Source organism: Apteryx mantelli, chromosome 5 (assembly GCF_036417845.1).
Source record: "Apteryx mantelli isolate bAptMan1 chromosome 5, bAptMan1.hap1, whole genome shotgun sequence".
NCBI classification, from domain to species: Eukaryota; Metazoa; Chordata; class Aves; order Apterygiformes; family Apterygidae; genus Apteryx; species Apteryx mantelli.
The window spans coordinates 52244548-52270745 of NC_089982.1; the positions used below are offsets into that span (position 1 = coordinate 52244548).

At 36.0% G+C, this 26198-nt stretch overlaps 1 protein-coding gene across 4 annotated transcripts in view; it reads right to left on the reverse strand.

Annotated features, from left to right (window-relative positions):
• Positions 1–26198, reverse strand: part of FAT1 (FAT atypical cadherin 1) — a 112261-nt gene that overhangs the window by 16830 nt on the left and 69233 nt on the right. For all 4 annotated transcript variants that reach the window (XM_067297995.1, XM_067297994.1, XM_013942103.2 and 1 more), the window contains exons 7-18: positions 25701–25840; positions 18555–18830; positions 18097–18307; positions 11248–15315; positions 10411–10607; positions 8893–9046; positions 7228–7461; positions 5566–5955; positions 3979–4193; positions 3404–3541; positions 2949–3092; positions 594–791 (exon numbers count right to left, since the gene is read on the reverse strand). In XM_067297995.1, coding sequence (XP_067154096.1) covers positions 594–791; positions 2949–3092; positions 3404–3541; positions 3979–4193; positions 5566–5955; positions 7228–7461; positions 8893–9046; positions 10411–10607; positions 11248–15315; positions 18097–18307; positions 18555–18830; positions 25701–25840 — 6365 coding nt within the window. The remainder of the gene's footprint in view (positions 1–593; positions 792–2948; positions 3093–3403; positions 3542–3978; positions 4194–5565; positions 5956–7227; positions 7462–8892; positions 9047–10410; positions 10608–11247; positions 15316–18096; positions 18308–18554; positions 18831–25700; positions 25841–26198) is intronic.

Genomic DNA, 26198 nt, shown 5'->3' on the forward strand with positions numbered 1-26198 from the left:
CCAAACGTAAAAAAAAATTTTCAGTTGCTGTGAAAGGAGGTTGCACTACAGAAAGATATTTCAGTACTGCTATGCTGTTCAACTTTTAACATCTGTTTCTGCTCTATCAGTGTAGACCAGCTTATAGCTTCAAGGGTCAAAGTGATAGTGGTTAAAAAAAAAAAAAAAGCGAAGTCTGCAGGCACAGAAGGTGGCTCAAGGGGCATATAGCCATGCTGGCTTTTCCAGGTAGATGCTAGAGTGTAGCAAAATGCATAGCAGTCTGAAAAATACACCGTGCATGACAGGCAAAGGGCTTATCAAGAACACTCACCCTGTTAACTTTTCACTTATAACTTATCCTTACGATAAGTTTAATTAAGCTCACTTGTCCATCTGTGTACATTTTCATTTAAATCAGCAGACTCTGCCTCTGAAGATGTCACCACAAGGAACATGTCTCAAATCACTACTTGGAATGTCAGGATCTTGCAACCCAAAGACAAGGGGTTATCCTCCAAGTAACAGGAAAAGGCAGTGGGTTGGGAGTGCTTAGGAAAGTTAACTAACACTTATGCTAATAGCACAAAACAGCTAGAGGTAGCATATCGTACCTTAACGTGAAGCAAGTAGTGATCTCTCACTTTGCGATTCAGTGCAGCAGTTGTTGTCAGCACTCCCTGCTGGTTAATCTGAAAAGTGCTCTCTTCATTTCCGCTCAGGATGGTGAAGAGAAAAGGGGGGCCGTTGTGAGAAGAATCCTTGTCTGTCACTACTAGCTGTAGCACACTGAATCCAATAGGCTTATTTTCCTATAAATGCACAATACAATCACAGCGGTTTTGTTATAATTAGAGATATAGCTTGACACTGATTTCTTTTTTACAACAGGAGAAAAATACTAAAATCAAATTACTGTCTAACCAGTTAACCAATATAAGTGAAATCCAAATGACAATATTGTTTAAGGAAAATACTACTCTATTTGAATAATGATGAAAACAGTAGAAGGCAGTATATTTTTTTTAACTTTGTCTTACATTTTTCTAAAGTAGCTCAGCCTTGAAACTTTGCATTTTCCACCATTGGTCTGAAATAGGGTTACAGCAAATTAATTACTGACTTATCATGTACTTCAAATTTAGCTAAAATACTTATTAAGAACAATCCAATGCCTTTGTTGGGAGGACTAGAAAAACACACTCCTCCACCTGACTCCCACGTCCTTAATTAGTGTTCTGACTACAGCCACAGTCTGGTTAAGGCATGAAAGGCAGTTTTTAAAATTTATTTCACAAAACCTCTTCAAGTTTGCATTCTGTGGATGCCAGAGGTTTCACAGGCACTTCACACACGTAGGTTATCATGTATCTGATACACGCACACCCCCCTAACACTCATAATATTTTTCCCAGAACATTCATGTTACACTGTATTGACTGTTATTTTTTTAACATTTTAAAATGTAAAAAAAAAAAAAAGAAAAAGTGTTATTGTGAAGTACAATGATAATAAAATGCTATCCTTTCACAGCTGCACACAGCCCAATAACAAGCATACTCTCTGCTCTTGGGAGAGTATGTAGGTAAACTTCTGTAAAGTTAATTATCAGATCTTGCAGCTGAAGTCCTTTCCCCCCAAAACAGACAAGGACTATCATTAAAAATAGAAATATTTACATTTGGATATCTAAAGTATTTTGATTTTCATAATAACCAAACACATTTCCAACTATGTCCAAATGTGCACCGCCAATGTATCATGAAGCGTGCACCAACATTCTCGGGGAACTCCTCGAGCTTTTTCTCTGCTACCCTCATAGTGGGATAGGCTGATATGAATGAACAATAAAACACAAGATTTTCCTTCTTAATTTTGTGAGAGAACCATTACAGACTTCGGTTATATAGTCTACAGTTTCACGGGATACTTTAATTAAACATTCACTTCAAGAGAGATTATGATTGGGGAAAGCAAAGTATCTTTGACAGCACACAGAAAAACGTGTGCATTTTTTTCTTTAAAGCAAGATCCACTTGCGTACTCTGTTTAGGTGGGGTAGAGATGAATCACCATCCTCATCCTTTTTTGGAAAGCTACCTTTACAAAGCATTTATATGGTCTCAAACAAAAGTGGTATGTTAGGATGGCTCAGTGCAGCAGTAACACTGCCTGATCCTCAGTATTTATCTATTGGCCAAGGCCAGGCACCAGTGACGGGACCCAAGCGACTGAGATCATTTACATTATTAGCATAAAGGTTTTAATGCAACTCCTTTGTTTCCTTCCATTTATTCTGTACTGGATTCAGGATGACAGGATGAACAGGAGTTGTCCTCTGCTACGTTTGCTTTGGCAGACAGGTGTCTGAATCAGGCAAATACCTGCCAGCTATTTGAGAATCTGGTGCCTAAGGTGCAAAATTTGTCAAAGGATTGGTATGTAGCAATATGAAATACTATTCCTGCTTCAGCTGCTTCTGATACCAGAGGAGGCCAATATGAATCAAATCTGGAACTATGTGCCACAGTGCAGAATACTTGCTTTGCAGTAGCAGTCAGATAAAGTATCTTTTTCTACGTAGTAACTCTAAGGTTAACAAAATAGCAAGACTATTAGGTATTTTAACCTAGCTGCATGATGTTAAGCACATTATAAGCACAAATGCAATATATATGCATGCACACACACACACACACACAAATTACATCCAAAAAAAGAACACACACTCCTTGCAACATAAGTTTCTAAATAGACTGCACAATACGGATTTTGTAACCCTTAGCACTTAATTCAGACAAGTGGTCCCGCTGACAACCTTGAGCAATAAAAATAATAAAAAAAAAAAGGAAAAGAAAATTGAAGCATTAGGTTTATCATAGCTTGCCTACTTTTTCAAGTCAAAATTAACACTCAAGTAATATTATTAATTTGATTCCTAAAACTTTATCGTCTATATTTAAGTTTACCTGGATGATGACACTATAATTTCCTTTCGAGAATACTGGAGGATTGTCATTTACATCAGAAACATCAATATTAACTGTAGTTGTATTTAATCTGGGTGGGTTTCCATTATCTGAAGCTTGAACTGTCAAGGTGTATCCTGAAATCTAAAAATAAATTTAAAAAAATCCACAGATTCACTATGGAACAAAGAAACAGTAACAAACCCAGCTTTCTTTTAATGAAGAAATATTTTTGTGCAAACCCCCAATAAGACTTAAGTTTATATAAGCATATCCCTCCAAATATGACCCCCACCCTCAGCACTGCCATAAATAGTTGCTTTCACTTTGTTTTGGTTATATTAATTCTGAAATATTTGAAATGGTACTTTACAAATATCATCCAAAAAAGTGGTGGTTTTCAATTACTTATAACTAAATTAATCCCAGATAATCAAAAAGTATCAAAAACTTACTTTTTCTCTGTCTAAAAGTTTAGTCACTTTTATTTCACCCCTGGTAGGATCAATTGTAAAAGGATTTCCCTGATTGCCATCTATAATCGAGTAGTGAATGTGGTTGTTTGAAGGTCCATCAGCATCATCTGCCACAACCTACGGGACATTATAGTCTCATTTAAAACAGGTCTAGACAGACACTATCATGTTTCAAATAAACTCATCCTGAAGACAAGCACAGCTGTTTCAGGCCTAATAAAATTACAGAGTTCTCGGGAGAAACATCATAATATTCGGCACATACCAACGTCACCTAAACTCATTTCCTGAATTCCTTCTGAAAATGAAGTCATGTTCTCATGAGAAGAATATACTACACATATATACAAATATACCACACAATATCATGTACTTTCCCATAGCACATCATGTCCCTGCTTTTGAAACTTTTTCAAAAAAATTTTCAATTCACTCAGTGGCAAATTTATCTATTCATTTATGCCTGTCTTCAAATTAATATTTATTCCTCCAAGACTGAAAGCATGATAGTCATAACAGAGCATTTCAAGGGAAAAAAAGATGATAATACATACTGTAATGATTGACTGTTCAAGGATAGCATCTTCACTGATTACTGCAGTATAAGTGTCTTGGCTAAACACCGGAGTATTGTCATTAATATCTGTTACATTAATATTCACTGTTACAACATCACTTAATGAAGGTGTGCCTCCATCTGTGGCTTCTACTGTCAGGTAATACTCATGGGAAATTTCATAATCCAGGTTCTCAATAATAAAAATGGCTCCTACAAGGGGGGGGGGAATAAAAAAAAAAAATCACACATCAACAGAAATTCTGCTATGACTGTAGTATTACATATTACAGGTTTTGAGTTTGTCTGACAAATAAGCAGCTTCTTCAGGACTTGATTCATCACTGTAAAGGTAGAGTTACCCAGTGATATAATCAGGCTTTACACATAAAAGTAAAAAGTTTAGAAGTTCCTGCCATTACTACACAAGACTCGCACTTTAAAACTACTTGGCTCACATTTTTTCATTAAAAAAAAAAAGAAGGAATTAAAAAAAATGTTTAGGAAAAGTCCTTTTCTTAATATTTAATTAATCAAAAATACGAAATGACTTCACTTCCCTTGCAGCCAGCATTAATGTTGGGCAGAGGAGTACACAGAGGTGATAGCAGAACTGTCTGACCATGGATTTTGGTTGATTGAAAAATTTCAGTTAAAAGTGTGAGTTTTTAACTGAATAGTTAAGATAATGCAGTCCCTAACAGACATGCTAATCTACTGCTGGAAGAATGTTTTTCTGAATATCCTTCTCCTCCTTTCAAATATGAGAAGAAGTCAAACTGGCAAGGTACCTCTATAGTACTAGTGTGCACACTGGAAAGAATAGTAGGAAGACTTATTTCAGTTACACTGGTATAATTAACTACTATTAACTTTTGGGTAGAAATCTTATTAAAAAAAAAAAAACTTTACCTGAAATTTTACCTAGAAAAAGAATTATGTAAGAAAGAAAAGCTAGAATAGAGGAGTATATTAACAAAATACTGCCATTAATGGGGTAATATTTTCCAAAGAATCTAAGTGCTTTCTGAAACTAAATCTGATTAACATTCAAGCCTAAAATTTCTGATGTCATGCTGGACATATGATTGAATAGAGTACTCCAATCTTTCTTTAATGCCATATCAAACTCCTCTAGAATTACCATCTTTGTGGACCAATGACTAGTTTTCCTTGCCAATTTAGTTTCTGATCTTTCTTTTACAAAGTCTGGCTACTCATTCTGATTATACATAATGGCTTTTGTGAAAAGACTATTATGCTTCTATAATTATAGAATTCTTCCATTCCCCAGGTGGAGAACATTCTGGCTAGGAAACCTTTACTCTTATAAAACTAAATAAATCTAATGCAAAAAAAACAATAAACAGCAGTATTAAATAAAGTTCTTGTTTCACATTCTATTGCCCTTCTTTGTATACCGCCAAAATGGGTGATTAAACAGTATCACCAGCTTTACAGCCAGGATGGCGGTATGGGTAATATACATGGATTATACATAACCTATTTGGCTGAATTATTGCAGAGCATAGTACAGCACAGTGCTCTGTTAGGCTAACGTATATTCACAGTTACATTCTGTTACCTGTTGTGGAATCAATACCGAATTTTCCATGTTCATTCCCACTGACTATTGAGTATGTGATTTCAGCATTGGCTTCGATGTCCCTGCTTGCAGCATAGATCTGGAGAACTTCAGTTCCAACCAAAGTGTCCTCTGATATGCTGGCACTATACTCCCTATGCTCAAATACAGGTGGATTATCATTTATATCCAAAACAGAAACTATAAGACTACTTGTGGAAGACAGTCTTCTAGGTAAACCTTCATCTGTAGCCTTCAGAGTCAGAGTGTACACAGCTTGCAACTCTCGATCCAAAGGTTTCTCCAGCCGAATGATTCCAGAGAATTCATCAATAGAGAACTGGCCTTCTGCAGAGTTCACCAGTGAATAATGGATTTGACGGTTTATCCCTGCATTTTAAAAAGAATTGCAGAGTACGATAAAACAGTTAAAATACACCAACATAATAGTGGATTTGATAGCTACAGAAATAAAATGTGCATGTGAAATACTATCATTCATCTTAAAGTAAATTTCAGCAACAGTTAACAGCTCCTGTCAAGGGCAAAATGATCCCCCAAAACATGCAATCTGATTAAAAAAACAACCAAACAAAGAAATTCTTCATCATAGAGATTTTCTGTCACAAAAAAAACCCATGAAGCATGGTTGTTTCAGTCACAGTACTGTATATTAGTAATATAAATTAGAACTTCAAAACAACAGCATCTGCTTAGCAGGCTTAAAAATAACACTGGAGAATATGGGGGAGTTGGGCTACCTCAAATAACCAGGCTCTATTCCAGTAAATTTAAGAATCATATCCCAAAATTAACAGGAACATCATTTCTGGCAAGATTTCTGTATAAAACAAACAAAAAACCCCATACTGTTTTGGGCCAAGCATTTTGCTCCTAAGCCTCAAAGACTAGTGAAGTGTCAAAACATCTGACTGTTATCTTCCAATTCAATAACCTAGTTTATTGTAGCACAAATCAGGTCAGTTGTTTCACGAGGGTGAGGCAATTATTGATATTATTTAATTGAAAAAAGGATTATATATAAAAATCATATACCTTTAAACAAAGACTATATGCTCTTGTGTTCTTCCTTCCAAATATATGAACAAGTCTAAGAACAAATTCTTTCTAATGTCATTTTCAGTTCATGTTCACTAAAATACTTAGAGCTAAACAGTGATAATAAAGAGGCAGCAAAATTCTTAATAAGGTTGCATATACATAAAGCTATAACTAACCATGGTTCTCTTTAGGATACTATCAACGGCTAGGCTGAGGAGCACACATTGAAAACATGACTTCTATCTACATGGACAGGGCTTCAGCTTCCTTTTACTTAAACCAGGAGCAAAAGGATGGACTTACTCCATCAGAACATTAATAGTTAACTGCACAAAAATGATCCTACATTTTGTCTCTCTCTCTTCCCCATTCTTTTTTGCACAGTCAGAGACATGAAAGGGATGTTTTCCAAGCTACTAACACATGAAACTTAGGTGTTACATCATTTAGACCTAAATATATCACTCAGAAGTCTAACCCTAAGAGGTACTGAACATCTGTCAGTTCCACTGAAAGACCTAACATCTCTCAGGATGCGACAAAATAAACATTACTGTAACTTTGAGACCATGACAAGAGAATCAGTTAAAGAATGCGTACCTGCATCTGCATCTGTTGCCTGCACTCTTGTCAAAAGGGTTTTAGGCTCGGTGTTTTCAAACACAGTAATGGAGTAAGGATCAGCTGTAAACTCTGGGGCATTATCATTCACATCTTCCAGAGTCAGAATAATATTAGCCTGGCAGAATCTTCCTCCTCCATCTGTGGCTTTCACTAGAAGATAATAAACTGCTTGCTGCTCACGATCAAGTGGCATTAGTGTTTTCAGTTCACCTATAAACAGAGTAACAAATATAAATGGATGCAAGTTGCAAGAATTAAGTGTCCCATAATGTTTTGTAGCCTAGCATGCTTTCCTCCTCTAAAATCCCTTGGTACTCAAAAAAGATGATCAATTTTCTTTTTGAGGATAATTTCATCGGTGGCTGAGTCAACAGCTGCACTGCACCAATGAGCTCTACTTTGGGCAAAACATGTCAGCGGCCTGCCTCTTCTGCTTTAAAAGTTTAAATGTTAAAACCCTTCAGCTTTGATTTTAAATCACTCTAAAACTGAAACTAGCTGAAGTAACAGTACTCAATGGTGCAGAGTATGTGCACACATGCATGCACATACATGCATGCATGAATCCATCCATGTACACTTCGTTTAAATAATTACGTGTTATTGTGTAAAGAAAATTAAAATATTCAAACCCTGCCTTTAACAAAATGCAAGGTAAAATGCTATGTATTTTCTGGGCTATTTGGTTGTGTTCCCTCCACAGTTATTGAGTTGACTCTCCTCCTTTAACATGTAGCAATGAATAACAGAGGTACTTACACCATCAAATATAACTTGTTGCTGCAGACAAATCTCTAAAATTTATTAATGTTATGAACATTATTTCTATTAACATAGAATTTATGAATTTATGTAACAACATGCTAGCATAGCACATCAGTGAAATCAAAGTGAAAAAAAAACTGTGAAGTAAGATCCTTCTCATTTACTTTGCCACTAAAGTATTCTTATCTTCTTCTCTGTATTCCCACTATATCTTTTTATTTATCAGTTATTTTTTATATATCATTTACTACTCCCTTATTACTACTTGTTTATTGTACCCTGCAGCACACAGGATTTTGGCCTTGGTCATCCAGAACACATGAATAGCAGGAAAACAAAAAAGAGTCAAGGAAGTTAACAGTTCATCTTGATTATATAATAATTCCAATAAAATTGGAGGTGGCTTTGGTGTATTTTACTACGGAAAGGAACTTTGTTCCTCAGTCTAACCTCAACCCATTTAATATGCCAAACCGAATGATGGCGAAGAGAATCTGAATAAAGTTATTTTTAATTCATAAACTCATTATGATTGCTACTGACTGATATACTGAATATAAAAAGTACAACATATATACCATACTTTTATTGCCAATCACTTTGACATGGAAGTTTCTGCCTTCAGGGCAATTACTCCATTTATTCTTTAGTTCTTCATATATTAAATACTGACCTTTTCCCTGACCTCTCATCAATATGTTATTAATATTTACATAATAGAAATTCACATTTAAAACAAGTCATATAATAAACTAACCATTAATACAAAGCTTAAAGTACTGACATTCACGTATGTCTTACATAATAGTAAAACATTTTATAAAGCGAGGCTATGACTGCAATTTTGTACAGCCTATAACATGTTAGAAGTATTACCTGTGTCTGAAGTCAGTCTGAATTTTTCTGCTCCTGTGCCATGCAGTGTATAAGTAATTTCAGCACTGGAACGAATATCTGCATCTGTGGCAGATACCTGCATTATCAGTTTGCCAGGAAGGGCATCTTCAGGAACAGCATCAGTGTACAAAGCCTAAAAGATTTTAAAATAACATTGTAAGATTAAAACATATGGAGTAAGTAGGAGTTGCACAGGGGGAGGGAAGAGAAGAGAATGAAAGATGAGATATTCTGTTTGAATGTTTGGGAACATGTGAAGTGAACCAGAGGATGAAATACCTGAAAATCATAAGGACTTGTGATTTTTCTAATTAATTACCTCACAGTTAATAAATTACTTGGAAAAGTAATTATTACTGACATTTGCAACCTTATGGACTCTTGAGTGTCAATGCATAGCTACGAACTCTAAACACCTCTAACTGATTAACTAATAATTTAAGACATCCCCACTCTTGGAGTTGTGAAATTTTTTGCAACTTTGCTTTTTCATCTTTGGGTAAGTCATTTTCTCTAGGTCCAACTGAATCTAGAAGAAATCAACACCTGCCTTTTATACTAAAGGGTTACAGGCTTCCAGTTTCAATAACAACTAAGAAAAAAAAAAATCAGAACGTAAAGACATGAAGCACACTTACTCATTCATGTTAGGCATGTGAATTACCATAGAAGGACTGGCCGTTATAACCGAAACCAATATTAACAAAGGAATAAAGCTAAAAACATCGATTTACTGATTTGTATTTAGCTACATCCTTTCTTACATGAGTAAGAAACACAGACTAATAAAAAGAATCAAAGGCTCACTGTATACTTAATCCTTCCCAGAAAAAGAAAAGATTTTGCCTTTCACCCCAATAACATCAAATCTGTTCAACATGACACAACCTGATGGCTATGAAGATTCCAAAGGTGCTAAGGAAAAAAAAAAGCTGACTGAAAACTCAGGGCTTTTTTGTAAAGCAATTATATTCCTTGCAGGTTCTGCTTTCCTGTTTTCTTCCATTCTTAAATTTTTTATTTATTTTTTAACAGATTACAAGTTTTTGGTGTTGTTTACTGTAACCACAATGCAATTTTCCAGTCTTTCCAACTCTTCTACTCCTATTACAGGAAATGCACAAATACTTTGAGGCTTTACCTACTTCAGAAGATAGAAGCATATAAAACTATCATGGCAGCAGCCTAAAACATTTTCTTTTGCAAAAGCACGCATTAAGACAGGAAAAATGTATTAAATTTGTCTTCATGCTCTTCAAATCCTCATCAAATAATGAAATTACATCATTGAATTGTCTTTGGGTTTTTTAAATTGCTAAGAAATCTGCCCAAGAAATCACCTTTCTTTTGTAGCATGTTGTCTTTGTAGTACAAAGTATATTTCTGTTACCAGGGAATACCTATTTGTCAGTCCTCTGAGATATGATTTCAGAGAAAATGAGCTTACATTTTACCCAGGAAAGCAGCTGAATGTGGAAGATAAAAGATTGGGCCTACCTTTTCACAAACAGGGCTGTTATCATTAGCATCAAGGACTTTAACCTCCACCACAGCTTTAGATGAAAAGGTCCCATCAGTAGCTGTAATATTTAGAAGGTAATTGTCCTTTTCTTCCCTATCCAGAAGCTTCTTGACATAGACCTTCCATTCATTCTGCATATTTTCAATGGCAAACTGTCCCAAGGGATCACCTCCTGAAATATCAATAGACACATTTCACTAAAAACAAGAGAGAGAATGTTACAATTACTCTATCAACATTAATTTACAGCTAAAAATAAAAAATCTAAATGCAACCAAGCAGCCACTCCCCATGGCTCTATATAGAAATATCTTTATTTTTCAGGTAAAAATAGTCAGTGAATGCTTAGACAACAAATTTAACTACAGCCAACAGAAGCTATAAATAATAACATAGAAATTAATGCAGCATTACAGCTAATGAAGACACTTATACTAAATAAGAAATATATTAAAATACTCTACTGGAAATTAATACTTTATTATTTTATGAAATTTCTTTGGTTCGGTCTTTAATGGCATCATTTATTTCAGTGTAAATATATCTTCCAATGAAATCTGATATATAAGAAGTAAACAACATCTTTAGAAAGACATTTTAAGCATGTGTCAAACAAAGCCAAAGATATGCTTTTGAAAACTCATTTTTACCTGTAATTTTTAATCTTCACTTTAAGACAATGACATTTTTTCCTTGCCACTATATGGCTTCAAAATATATATGTTTTCTAATAATTTGAAAGACTAAGTTGTAACTCACAGCATTCCAGGATTACTCAAATTAATACTCTGACATTACTCAAAGACATTTACCTGTAATGTAATAGGAGACTTGTCTATTGGCTTCTTCTGTATCAGCATCAGTGGTACTTAAGATGGCAATTACCCCACCAGGAGGGTCATCCTCACTGACTGTACCTTTATATATCCCTGCAGTAAAGCGCGGAGGATTGTCATTCACATCTGTAACATTAACTTCAACCACAGCCATAGAAGACAGCTGAATTTTTTCACCCCTATCAGATGCAACCACTGTAATTTTGTATTTGTCCTGTTTCTCATGGTCGAGCTCTTTGAGAGTGGTTATCCAACCAGTTTCCAGGTTTATGGCAAAAGACTCTAAAACGTCTAGTTCTTGAGAAGGATCTAAGCTGTAAGTAACCTGCCCATTGAGTCCTGAATCTAAATCAGTTCCTTTAACTTGGATGACTCTTGTTCCAGCCGGCATGTTTTCTACAATGAATGCTTCATATGGATTGGACTCCAAAACTGGTTTATTATCATTTGCATCTTTTACCTGAATGCTCACCTCTACTGAGGAAACAACATTATAATCTTCATTCGCATACTGTGCTAGCACTGAGAACTGATACCATTTAGTAGTTTCGTGATCAAGATTCTTCTCAAGTTTCAATCTTCCAGTTTGTCGGTCAATTACAAAAAAATCATCCCTATTGCTTTCAGGAGTGTTCCCTTTAATCAGACTATACACCAAAGTCTGATTATGCTCTGCTTTGATAACATCTATCTCAGCTCCAATTGGAATGTCCTCGGAAACTGTATAAGAATAGAACGGTTCTGAAAATTTTGGGAGAGGCACTTCTGGTGGGAGTATTCTAGCATAGACAGGAACAATTGACTCCTTTGGGGGGGAACCACCATCCACTGCTCTAATAAAGAAGGTTAGAAATTCATTTTCTAAACCAATTAAGCTTTCTTTTGTAGTAATTACACCAGACAATGAATCAATTTCCAAATTCTCTTTAACACTTTCAGACTCTGCTTCAATAGTATATGTGATATCTGCATTTGTACCCTCATCAGCATCAGATGCCCAGACTTTAATGACAGAAGTTCCCCTTGGAACATCAGATCCAATATTTACTTCATACTCTGTTGCTCGGAATTGAGGAACGTTATCATTATCATCTGTAAGTATTACATTAACTGTACAGAAAGCAACTTTTCCTCCTGAATCTTTGGCCATTAAGCTTATGGCAATTACTTTTTCTGCTTGTGTTTCACGGTCAAGCTTTTCAGAGGTAAATATCTGCCCTCTCTCATTTGTGTAAAATCTATCTTTGGCAAAGTCATTTACAATGTGGTAAGTGATGTGGCCGTAAGTACCAGAATCTTCATCTGTTGCTTTAACCTCAGTCACCAAAGTATGTAATGGAGCATTTTCAGCTAGTTCAACCTCATACTCATTCTGGCTGAAAACCGGGCTATGCATATTGGCACTGGTTACAATTATGTGGACTTGGGCTGAGCTTCTGAAGACTCCATCAGACACAGACACATTAAGATTATAATGTGACTTCAGTGTCTGTCTGCGTAGGTTTGAGATGGTGATAATGCCAGTTTTACTATTAATTACAAAATTCATATGGTCATTGCCTGTCAGAATGGAGTATTCCAGTTTGTCAACATCAGAACTATCTGCATCTGAGGCTTGTACACATGTCACAAAATGCCCACGAGGAGCCAGTTCACTAATTTTAGCTTCATAAAGCAATTGGGTAAACAGAGGGGGGTTATCATTGAGATCGGTTACATCAACAGTTACAACAGTATCACTGCTCAAGGGCAGCATGCCACCATCTATGGCCCTGACTAGTAATTTGTGTTGCTGAATTTGTTCATAGTCCAAAGTTCTTGCTGTCAGAATGAGTCCAGTGACGCTATCAATGTGGAAGTAGTCATGACTTTCACTGTTATCCTCAACCAAGTGATAGGAAATTCCCCTGTTTGTTCCAGAATCAGCATCTGTAGCGCTCACTTGTACAACAGATGTTCCAATGACAGATGCCTCAGACAGGGTCACAGCATAAGATTGCTCTGTAAACACAGGAGGATTATCATTGATGTCTTCCACTATTATGTCTAAAAACACATCAGCATGAGCTCCAGTTAGGGAGTCTGTTGCTCGAATACTCAGTTTGTAGGCTGGATGAGACTCAAAATCAAGAGGGGCAACGACATTTACAACTCCAGTGTTGAAGTTGATAGTGAACTGACCGAAAGGATCCCCATCTGTGATGCTGTAAAACACCTTAAGTCCTTCTGCGCTGTTTGCTTGTACATGCACAACGGGGCTATGAAGCTGAACATTTTCTGGTATCTCTGCACTGTAAAAAGGCTTTTCAAAAACTGGCATAGCTTTATTCATAACTGTAATTGGGACTACAACTTCAGCAGTGAAAGCAGGTTCTCCTCCATCTTTTGCCACTACTGTGACCATATACTCCTTATTTAGTGTGTCTGGTTCAAATTTTTTCTTCAGTGCAATTTCTCCAGTGGGATCAATTTGGAAGTGTTCATGATGTTCTTTGAGATAGTAACGCACCTCTCCATTTCTGCCTGTATCTTTATCTACAGCAGTGACACGTCGAATAACATGGCCTACTTCAGAGTCTACTTTAATGACAGCATAATACGGAAGATTGACAAAAACTGGAGCATTATCGTTTACATCTTCCACAGTGACTTTAACCACAACGTGAGCAACAGCTGATGGTTTATGCTCCTCTGTCACTTCTATCACCACATCAAAAGATTCTTGCTGTTCACGATCAAATGGTATTCCAGTTGTTGAAAGGACACCTGAAGTATAACTTATTTTAAATCTGCTGTCTGGATTTAGAATATGGTAAAACAAAGGCTCATTTATTTGATTCCCTACAGCAGTAACAACAGCTATTGTTTTTGCCTCAGTGGAATTCTCCCGCACTGTTGCAGAGTAAGAACTCTGTGTGAACTTCAGCTGACTTGCTTTGCTTTCTTTCACATTAATTTTTACAGATGCAGTGCTTGCAAATCTGCCGTCAGATGCTCTAACTGTTAATTCATATCTGCTCCTTAACTGAGTTGTATTTTGTACTGTTATAACTCCAGTCTTCGGGTTTATTGAAAATTTTTCTCCAATGTTGCCTTCAATAATGGAATAAATTAATTGTGAAAAAATGCCTGAATCAGCATCAGTGGCATTTACGCTGATGACTTTCACACCTTTGTAGGTTGGAACCAAAATGGATGTCTCAAACAACTCTTTTGAAAACACAGGAGGGCAATCATTGATGTCAATTACATAAATAGTAACATTAGCTGCATATTCTGCATATAAACGTGGTATCCCCATATCATGTACTTGCACTGAAAAGCGGAAAATGTTTGTCTCCTCATAGTCCAGACTCATTACAGTCCGAATAGCACCAGTGCTAGAATCAATGGCAAAATACTTGTGGACAGATGTTTCAACAATTTGATAAACAAGCAAAGCATTTGATTCTTTATCAGCATCTGTAGCTCGAATTACTAATGGAATATTCTTGTCAGTTAGAACCACACTGTTAATTGAAGTTGATTCACTGATGAGTCCTGTATATTCAGCTTGCGTAAAAATTGGTATATTATCATTCTCATCCCGCAGGTGCACCAGAACTGTTGCATTAGTGGACAAGCCAGCCATGTTTGTTCCCTGCACAGTTAGTGTGTAAACAGGCAAAGTTTCAAAGTCAAGTAACTTCTGAGAAATAATAACACCCGAGTTTGGGTTGATAGTAAAGGCATCACCTATATTACCATCTTTTATTTCATAAACCACAGAAGACTGACTGTATGCTGTAACCATGCCAACAAAACAACCAATGCTGGCACTTTCACTGATTTCTGTAGAGTATTCCTTGGCTGTGAATTTTGGTGAGGCATTATCAGAAACTGTAACAAATACATGCACAGAAGTCACTTCACTCATTGGAGGATCTCCTTTGTCTGTAGCTTTCACTATCAAGTTGTACTCTTCCTGGTTACTCCGGTCTAACTCTCTTGCAGTTTTAATTATACCCAAAATAGGATCTATAAAGAAGGCATTTCCAATATTCCCTGTGAAGGAAAAAGAAATGTAATTAAGAAAAAGGTATACAAAAATTGAAGAATGATTGTTCATTAGGCATAAACTAAAAGATACCATGTAGAGAAAACACAGGGAACATTATGGTTTCTTAATTTTGTTTAAAAATGTTCATTAGCCTCTTTGGAAAGTTTTATGTAATGAATTAGCACTAATTCTAAGTTTACTCACAGAAATAAGGCACCAAGCAGAGTTAGTAAAGCTATCCAAGACTTCAAAATAAATGCAAAAATTTGATTCATTTTCAATTAAAAAAAAAACTAATAAAGATGACAAGTATTTTGCAACTTTCAACACCTAAAAATTATATATATTTTCTTCAAATTACCTTTGTTATTGAATTCATGTTTAAGCCAAATTAAATATCTACTGAAGCTGAAAGAAAATTATATTCGGAAGCTGACATTAGTGGAATAAGAGTTTTATTATATGATCTAAAGTAACTAGATTTTTGAGGAAAAAGAAGTGTTATGACACTTTTGATTCTCAATTGTTTATGCAAGTATTCTTTAAATCACTGCTGCAAAATTAAAGGTCTTTCTGAATTAGATTAGAAGCTATTTCCACCCTAACTTCATATTAATACACAGACAAGTTATGCCCTGTGATAAAATGTTAGAAAAAAACACCACCTACTGAATATTACCAGCTGCCACTTGAAGACCATTTGTTTTCAACTATGTATTTCAAAATGTAAAGAACTACACCGTATATGATATTCAGCTCATGCACTAAAACAGTGTAAAATTAAACATTTTACTCCCTTAAAAATTACATTACATTACTAAAGCCATGTTCTCAGCATGGAAACATTTATTAAAAACTTCTGAGTTATGCATAGAAGTAGGCAGAAGATGTTATCTTTTTTTTTAGTGCAGGCTCTAAACACAGTGGCATTTTTAGAATATGCCATTACAAATCTCATCAGACATCACAAGTATTTAAGGAATGTTCATTCCATATGCTTGGAATATCAGCTATAATGCTTTAACCTCTCAGTAGATGACAATCCTATAAAACAAACCTAAGAAAGTCTTACATTTACTCCTACAAAAATCTAGAAGAAAGAAAAAGAACAGGGTGTAAATTCGTGCCAGACAGCATGCATACGCATTTTTTTCTTGCAATGCTTTGGTATTCACAAAACATGCACTACTGAATTAGGAAAGGCAAGAGAAAAGTTTCATGAACATTGGTGTCCTGCTTAGTAAAAAGGTTTGCTTTTCTCCAAATAACAGAAAACAAAGATATATTTTAAGCAACTTATCAGACATTCAAATATATTCTCCCTCTTCAGAGTATCATAATCACAGCTTTGTTTCAATACTGTGTTAAAGTATGCTTTCATACCAAAATAACACTTTTGGGGAAAAGGGAAAATATTTACAGTAAACAATTCCTATGTCTTTATAAAATAACTTGTGGCAAGAATAAAGAAGCAACATTTGCTCATATCATCTCGCACGTAACAGTAACTGCATAACTTTTTACCTACTGCTCTCTTTAATATATACATTTTCTTATACTTGTTACCGAAACTTTTATTTTAAAATACTTTCCAGCTTCAAAAGACTATAGCATATAGCTAACATAACTTAAAGAACACATTCTGTTTTTTTTCCAGTCATAGCGGCTAAATAATTCAGGACCTTGCTGATGGCAGACTTGTATCTAGATTTACTGGACCGAAACAAAACTCACTTCCAACTAGTCAATGTTTGGTATGCATCATTATCAGCGTCAGTTTGGTAAGTCAGTCAGTACCATCCCATGTTATTCACTATTCAAAGTCACCATCATTTGAATTGCACTGTTAGAGGCAAATTCAGGAAGAAAAAAAAGGGGGAGGGAGGGCAAAAAAAAAGGCAAGGGAAAAAAAAAAAAAAAAAGAGCTCATCATCAGTGGCCAGTCTACACAAGGGGTAGAAAATTTTGACAAAGCAAGGGGCAATACTACTGCTACTCAAACCATGGCTTATTTTATAAAAATCTACAAGATTTAATTTTTAGTTATAATAACGAGTTTGTTTAAGTAATTAAAAGAATAGACAGAATGTTTTAGAGATACTTTGAGGTGAAAGAAAACCAGCAGCACCTACTGCTCTTCTCTGGCCTGCAATGTGAAAGTCATCATAATGTTAAATGGACTATTAGAGGATTTCTTATATATTTTATTGAGCTAGACTAGCAGTCCCACTATGTAAAACCAGCCAGAGGGAAACACACAAAGTGAACCCTTCTTGCTGCATGTATCAGAAAACTTAACTTAAATTCAGACTATTTGGTAGCTCTGTCTGCAACAGTATATAGATATGTAAGTTATTTTTGAGCTTCCTTCTTTCACATTGCACTAAACACCAAGGAACATGTCGCAGGCTCTTACTCTTTTCATCAAATCCTTGCTTTGCCTATGCCACAAAACATAACTTACATCATCAGAACAGAACGCAATTTTACGATCTAAATTTAACGCTTCCGTAATTTCTAATGAACAAATCCTTTTAAGGGTCATCTTTAGCTTTTTCTTCAGGAGGGTAGTAAAAATAGATGAGGGAGATGAATATTAATTATCTAGTCCACTGCAATTGTAAGGTTCTCGGACTATAGTTTAAACGCATGACATAAAATACAACACAGACACCTATATCGCTCTCTTTTTCATAGCTGATTTTTCATATGTCTACAGAAAAAACGAAACATGATCAAGCTTCATTATTTTAAAATAAACTGAAGATTTACGAAGGTCAATATACCTGATTCAATAGAATACACAATTTCTGCATTTTTTCCCTTGTCCTTATCTAATGCTGTAACCTGGAGTACTGCTGATCCAACAGCTGCTGACTCGTATACCTGTCCTTCATAGGAAGAGCTGGTGAACCACGGAGCATGATCATTCGTGTCACTAACATTAATGATGATTCTAGCATAGTTGCGCTTTACAGGAACATCTTGATCTCGAACCTAAAACAATTAGCACATTACTAGTCATTAGCACCATACTACATTAGTACTGTTATTACAGTAGTTCATCCAATATTAGTAATAATTCAGGGTTCAATCTGTACCAGTCAGAGACAAAGACTGCATACAAATTCAACATATACATAAAAGTTTATATTGGGGGAGGAGCAAAATAAAAAGACATAAAAAAAAGAGATACGTTTGCTGTTGACTTCAGAACAAATGAAGAACTAATGTGTTTATTTACCATTACTGTAAGAATATGCTGGTTCATGGTCTCATGATCTAGTTTTTCTGAAGTATAAAGACAGCCAGTTCCAGGATCCAGACGAAATTTTTTGAGACTGATGGGATCAGTGCTACCCTGCATAGTATAAATCAGTTTATTCTTCTCATCTCTGTCTGTGGCACTGACTTGCAAAATTTCTGTCTCTGGTACAGTGTCTTCAGGTATAAAAACTTCATATTTTGAAGTGGAAAATTGAGGCCTGTGATTATTTGTGTCTATAACTTTAATGTACACCTGAAATGATATAATGGAAAGGGGAAAGTATTAATGATATTTGGGAAACACAGAGGAAAACAGAATATCATTAGAAATCAGACTATAATACAGAAATACTACTGCTGCAAGCCAGATTTTTCTTCCAAGAAAGGGGAGAGAAGTGGGGGGTGTAGGGGGGGAAACAAAGAAAATCTCACTAAACCCAAATTGGCCTCCCCTGCCCCAAAGTCAAAACAGAAGTCTATACAGTCAAGTGTGCCTTAAATATGGTATCTTAAAGGGTAAATATTTTTGTGTAATATAAGATGAAAAAGAATTCCACAGTAACTTTGAAATTAAAAAAATATATATTGTCAGTATAGATCGCAGGGTGGGTGAAAACGCTCTTTATTTTTTCAAATTTGGAATTTTAAGCAATGTTTTCCAAGGTAATGGATGCAGCGTGCCCTCACGTGGAAACAATACTTTTTCAGCTCTTTACAGTTCCAAGCCTAGGCTAGCTGTAAACCACAGAAAGCAAAATGGAAAAGTAAGTGGTGGAATTCCCACAACACGTTATTTCAAATTCAATTTTTTGTTCTTCTTGAGCAACACAGCACAACGCATATCTCAGCGTTGTGATGTAACATGCAATACAACCAGCTCCACTGCTGGGGAGCTGGGGGAAGAGACGAGAGAGACACAAAGAGCGAGAGCGTGTGTGCACGAGCAGGCGCGTGTGCGTGTGTGCAGGGACACAGCCACAAACGGAACTGCCTTAGTAGGGAGCAGTCCTAGGCATTCCAGGTCAGTGAACTGTAATCCAATATACAGTAAATTTGGGGAAATATCCATAAGCAAAGATAGCTTTTAAGTATCTCAGAAGGTCTATTATAATACAAACTGTCACTGCGGGTTACAGGAAAATGCCACCTCCCTCAACCTATTAGAATTCTCAGAAGATGGTGGCAAAGAGATAGAAAAGAAACTAATCATTTGACCTTTTAAAGCACCTTGATAAAGTTCCTCGCAAGAGGTTGCTAAGGAAACTAGGGAGTTTGGTTTCTGTCATGGATTAGAAACTGATTAAAGTCAGAAAACAAAGAGTTAGAACATTGATTTTCATCAGGAAGAGAGATAAATCAGAACTAAGTATAATATCAGAATGAAGTATGAATAAAGTAGGTGACTCAAGTTGTACTTTAGGTCAAGGTTTTAAATATATTCATTACCAAATTCAACTGGAAAATGAAAAACAAGAATAAAAACCCTAGACCTTAAATATGTAATTTTTAAAATTCTTTTAAATGTATAAGAATACATTCTACTGTATACTAGATTGTACACTATATATATCATATACACTACATACTACAATGTATACTATAACTGAAATCAAATACTAAATGGTTCAATATTAACTATAGTCACTTACATAGCACCTTTGTGAAAACATCTGCTCACTTCACATTGGTGCTCAGGAAAATGAAACAAAACGACGATAACCAACAAATAAAAAAACAGATCAAATCAAACTATACAAATATGTTTTGTATAAATAAAAGGTTAAAGGGCAATACACAGTTATTTCACTGTTAGCACATACAGGGATATTACGACTTCAGAATGAATGCATCTCAATCATTTTTGTTATTTGGTTTCCACCCACAGATTATTTAGACTCAGAAAAATAGTAGGTGAAAATATAAAGTCTAAAATCTGATGAATTTAATTGAAAATGATTATTTAGGTTCATGTGCATTTCCCCAAAATTAGAAGATAAGGAAACCTGGGGCAAACTCGGGGGTGGGAGGGAAGGCAACTCCAGAGCAACTGCATTAGATGAATTGTGAGACTGGAAGATGTGGCCATCTGTGCTGCTGCAGCTTTACAAAATAACTACAGGAAAGCAGCATTTCTAGAATGAAGCACCACAAAATACTGTGCAAAGTATTAAGTAAATACCAGGAGTGTGGTGATTGTGAAACCAACATAGCGCCTCCAAGACTAACCACGCAGCCAAAGAACTAGCTTAACTGAGAAGGGATTTGTTGGTCATATCATTACTAGGAATTAGCTTCAGCTTCCTCTGGTATTAGCAAACGATGCTGTTAGAATGACCTTACTGCTAAACACATACGGGACATCCACCAAAAAGGTACAGTAGGGCTAAACAGATAAGGAGATATCCCACCAAAATGTGGGATAGTAAATATGAATTATGAACAAAAATATTCCTAAAGAATGAACATAATGACTCAGCTATTACAATGCCTTGGCCATGTATTCAAATACTTGTCAAACTACTTGCTCAGGTATGTAATTTTTCTGCATACTGGTAAACACCAATGCAAATACATAATGAAATTCACTACTAGGGCAATTAAATCTTTTTAAATGTACATTTAAGTCAAACTCCAAAAACCCAAGTATAGTGATGACTCAACTGGAAAGGTGTTTTATCTACATATTTTAGGATTCAGCTCTCACTGACTAAAGCTATTTTGGGTCCACCCATGGATTCTGGTGGACAAGTATAACATGGATCAGATGTGTACCCTTGTGGTACTAGGCCTAACCACCTGCTGAGCTGCTTAAATAAGACTGCAGCCAGCAGGTTGGGGGCAAGGGATTATTCCCCTCTATTTGGCACTCACTTGTGAGACTCTAGCGGATCCAGTTTGGGGCTCTGCAGTGCAAGAGGGATCTTGACAAACTGAAATGAAACCAGCAAAGGGCAACTAAAATCAAAGGGGACTGGAGAACATGACCTATGAGGAGAGGCTAAGGAAATCGAACTTGTTTAGCCTGAAAAATAAAAGGGGGATGAGGGGGATCTAATTGCACTTCTTCAAACTATATAAAGGCCAGGGGGGAGGGCGTGTTTAGAAAAGAGAGAGCCAGACTCTTCTCAGAGGTGCCTGGCAAAAGGCCAAGAGGCAACACTCACAGGTTGCAGTAAGGGAGACTACAATCAGACATAAGACAAAATTCTTGTCAAGCTGGGTGGTTAATCACGGTCATGTAAAAGGATGCCTGAAGATGATGTGGAATCTGTGTCCTCACAGATACTCAGAACTGGACTGGAAAAGTCCCTGAAAAACTTGATCAAACTTTGCCCTGCTTTGAGCAGGAGTTCGAACTAGATGAACTCCAGGGGTCTCTTCCAATCTAAAACCATTATGGAAGCCTACTAACAAAACCCTACCTTGGAGACTGGGATGCTTACTGGTGCTAAGTGACAAGCACTAGATGTGTAATTTTGTTTTAAATGTCAAAGGACCAAATTTTCATATAAACTTTTAAGGCCTTCAATTTAAATAAAGGACAACAGATGACAGAAGTTCCAACTGTGAATGCAGTTTTGAAGACCCCCACAGAAAACGTGGGTTTGTGTGCTTGAGAACAAAGTAACTATGTAAACAATTTGTGTTATTCTAAAATAAAATTTATAGTGCAATCAGAACAGCTACATAAATTCTCAGTGAGATTATAAGATTCAATTCAAATGAAATATACTAATTTTGCTTAAGAGAGAAGCTGCATGTTTAAAAGGCACTATAGAAAAGCTTGACATAAGTAGAATGCAACGTGATCTCTGAAATAAAACAGTCTGAAACTGAAGAGACTCAACCTATTTTGCAAGGCGATGTAAATGGCCGTATTGCACAGTTGCACTCTGACACTACTCACTGACAGCAATATGAACTGGTTATACAGAGAACAACAGAGCCCAGGATTATTTAGGGGAAGGAATTCAAATCTATTAATTATATAACAGGTGAAACCTAAATTTGCATAGGAATGCACTGATTATTGGTGAGTTATAGAGAAGATATGTGCCATTGATAAAACATACGCAGCCTGTAATATTTGGAAATTATATCCCTTTGGATTGTTTTAATCTTATTTAGCATTTGCTGATTCCTTGTGGAGTTTAAGAATTCCTCCTGTCTTTATTCATAATTATATTATGGTTATGTTGATATGTTTATATTCATGTTCATAAACAAAGCTATATTAAAAGTTGTATCATCTAGAGAGAATATAATTGCATTCTGTTTCCAAAATGCCTCTGTGGAGCAGTGTGGTGATCGCAAACAAAAACGCAAATTTAATCAATGAAGAGCATTCTATCCTTCATTCCCAAATCAACCTCAAAGTATAATATCCATATAAATTTTGCATAAAACAAGATTCAATATTCAGCAATAGGAAAGCAATAGGGAAACTACTGCAATTAGCTTTAAACTTTCTCACGTATTACTTCTAATGAAAAAAAAGATAGCCATAGCAATGACTAGAATCCTATAAACAGGATTTTTATGTATATTTTAAAAAAGCAACTGAATATTTCATGTATTGCTTCTTATTTCCTGTGAATAACCTTTTCCATTTAAGGCCAACACACTATAATCCAAAAACATTAATACATTGATTTTTTTTTCCCTATTATATTCCTTCCTACTTGTCTCCAAATCATCTTTGTCAAGCACCATTACTGTAGGCCTGGAATTTGTTTATTCTTGTTTTGCATCATGCATTTGGCATTTAGATGCATACAAAATTCTAATAGCCTCCACGCCTACTGCTGCTGCTCTATTTTTCAAGAAAGTTATTTAACTGAAGTCCTGAAAGAGTCAAATGCCCTACAGATGTTCATGGCCTGAGGCCAGCAAAAGCCTTCTAATTTAGAAGTCAGACTCAATACACTACTTTTACATGATGAGATGGATATGTTTGGTTTCTTATTCACCTCCTGACAATGTCTTGAAAATGTCATTTGCTTTTTCAAAGTAAATTTAAAATTACTTAATCTGCTGTTAATCAACACCTATTAAATTGTTTACTGCATTTCAAAATGTTTACATCAATTATTTGTAAGCTACAAGTTCTGTATTGCATATTGTTGTTCTTAATATCCTACATACTCAGGATTCAGACTTTTTGTGTCTGACACTCCTTTTTAACTCATTATCAGCACTTTAAAGGATCCAACACATCATCAGCATTCAAATTTTCATCATCATTATTTCAGCTGTGAGTAATGAAATTTACACACTAGTAGGCATAAACAACACCTTCAACTTTAGGGGAATTAAAAGTGGTGAGACTCAAAGAGCAACAGCGTAACTTGTGCTTATCCCAGAAGCAGGGGAAAAAGGAAGATAATGAAAATGAAGTCCTTGTGCTCTCCTGTAACAGAAACCACAATCTCTATTCCTGCCAACTCTTGCTGAGGGAAAAGGAGAGAACCAAAAGCAAATCATATAAAATGCAATCATAGAAATAAAAGAAGATAAGTCTGAGACTACTGTCCCAATTTTGCTGCAGGAGATTGTTGCGGTAAGTGTTTATAATGTTCACCCGACTTTGCAAAATGCTAAAATAACAAGTTCATTTAAACAAATTGGACAAAAGCTACACTGTGCACTTCTGAGAAGTTAATGAATCACACAAACCAGGAGAAGAGAAGGGGTGAGGACTAAAGTATTTTTGTGACTTTCCAATTCTTGGTTGTTCCAGAAGACAAAACAAATCATGGTTCAACTCTGACAGTTCAAAAGGCCTGCATAAATTCAACTATATATAAGCAGCAGCACTGGATAGAACATCTGCCGTCATCGAGACCACAAATTCATCTTTTACCAATCCCCAAATTGCCCAAAACACCCAACATGGTGAGGTTTTTGATGGCATTCTTGAAGACAAGCCTCTTGCTGTCTTTCTGACTTTTCCTGGCAAAGGAAACACTCTTTTGGTTGGATCTGGGATTTTTATAGTCTTTTCACACTATGTCATGCCTTCTATCCAGCATTCTGGGATTGCAAGAAATGAATCCACTCAGTATTTTCACTACAGCTGGGCATTTCTATGTACGTAGCAGACAGCAGAAAGACACTATTTGCTCTGTGAGTTTCATAACTAAGGGGTAGCTCAATGATAGGTAACACACATGCATCACTATCCCAATCAAACAGTCTTCATTCAGTAAATAATTCCTCTCCTTTCCACATAGAAGAGGAGGGGAGCTCCACTGTGCTCATGGCTTCATTCACACCAACCTCAGCTAAACCTTACTTCCAAATACATTCAGGTTCTGGGCTGGGGAGAGAAACTAGATGTGAAAAACAGGAGAGAGATACATCCCAGCCTGCCTTATTACGGGTTACTTCTAGTAATGTCACAAAAGGCTGCTGCCTTAAAGTGAACTTCGTATTAGCCCAAATGCAAAGAAGTTGCCACCACCATGGAACCTCAGCAGGGAGGTAATCTGGAGAAATCTGGCTCGTCACAGATTACGAAAGACTGTCCAATAAGTGGCAATCTGGACCTTCCTTGAAGGTAAAAGAAACTACTCAGGAGAATGCACGCTGAGATGTTATCATCTAGAACTTGTTTCCATATGCATGCCATGCAGGAGGAGTAACTCAGTTTCATAAAACTGTATTTGGACATTGTACAGTTTGCCATCCACAGATCTTAAAATGATTTATAATGGTCTTCTAAATGCCCAGCTAAGTAATCACATTATTTAGTGATTTGAGGGGAGTAAGATAAAGAGGGGTAATTCAGATAAAGAGTATATATCCTTTTCTCATGAGTAAATCATGCAAGCAAGGGCTCAGTTTCTCCTTTCATTTACTCAGCTAATGTAGGAACATGATACAAATTGAAAGCCATTGATTCAGACTATGTTTTTATACTAACACACAGCCTTCCACCTGGACTGCCAAGCACTATGGCTCAATGAATATCAGAATCCACTTCTATTTTAGACATAGTCCCTAATTTATATAAACCAGGTTCACTGTGCAGGATGAAAAAAATTATAAAAGGAAAACAAGAAAAAAAATCATGCAGCTACAAATTCCTCCTTCTATAAACTCTTCATAGAAATTCCATTACCTGAGTGCTGATAGATCTGGTTCCATCTGTTGCCTCTACCGTCAAGTTGTAATTTGATTTCTGCTCTGCATCAAGAGGTCTAGCAACAATGATGGTCCCAGTGCCCTTGTCCACATCAAATCGACTGTCATAGTTGCCACCTTGTTCAAGAAATTGGGAGGAGGAGAAGTTCATAAAACACAACACTGCTGTACTGTTCCATGTATGTTCATGTTCTTCTTCAGATGCTTAATGAAGGTGGAACTATACAGACACATTTTAAACGCTTTGTTTTTCTGGTGACATGGTATGCTGCTATTACAGGTATTTAAATTAGAGTAGTTTTGGATAGAGCTGATTTGTCTGGCTCATGGAAAGTTCATAGGTAGATTCTGAGGCAAGAGTCTCAATTTTTTAATCAGAATTTAAGGATTCCAAATAGCAGGAAATAGAGAATTACCAGGTGAAATATGATAGCTTATTTTGTGCAGAAAGTCAGGCTAAATATTGTAAAAGGTC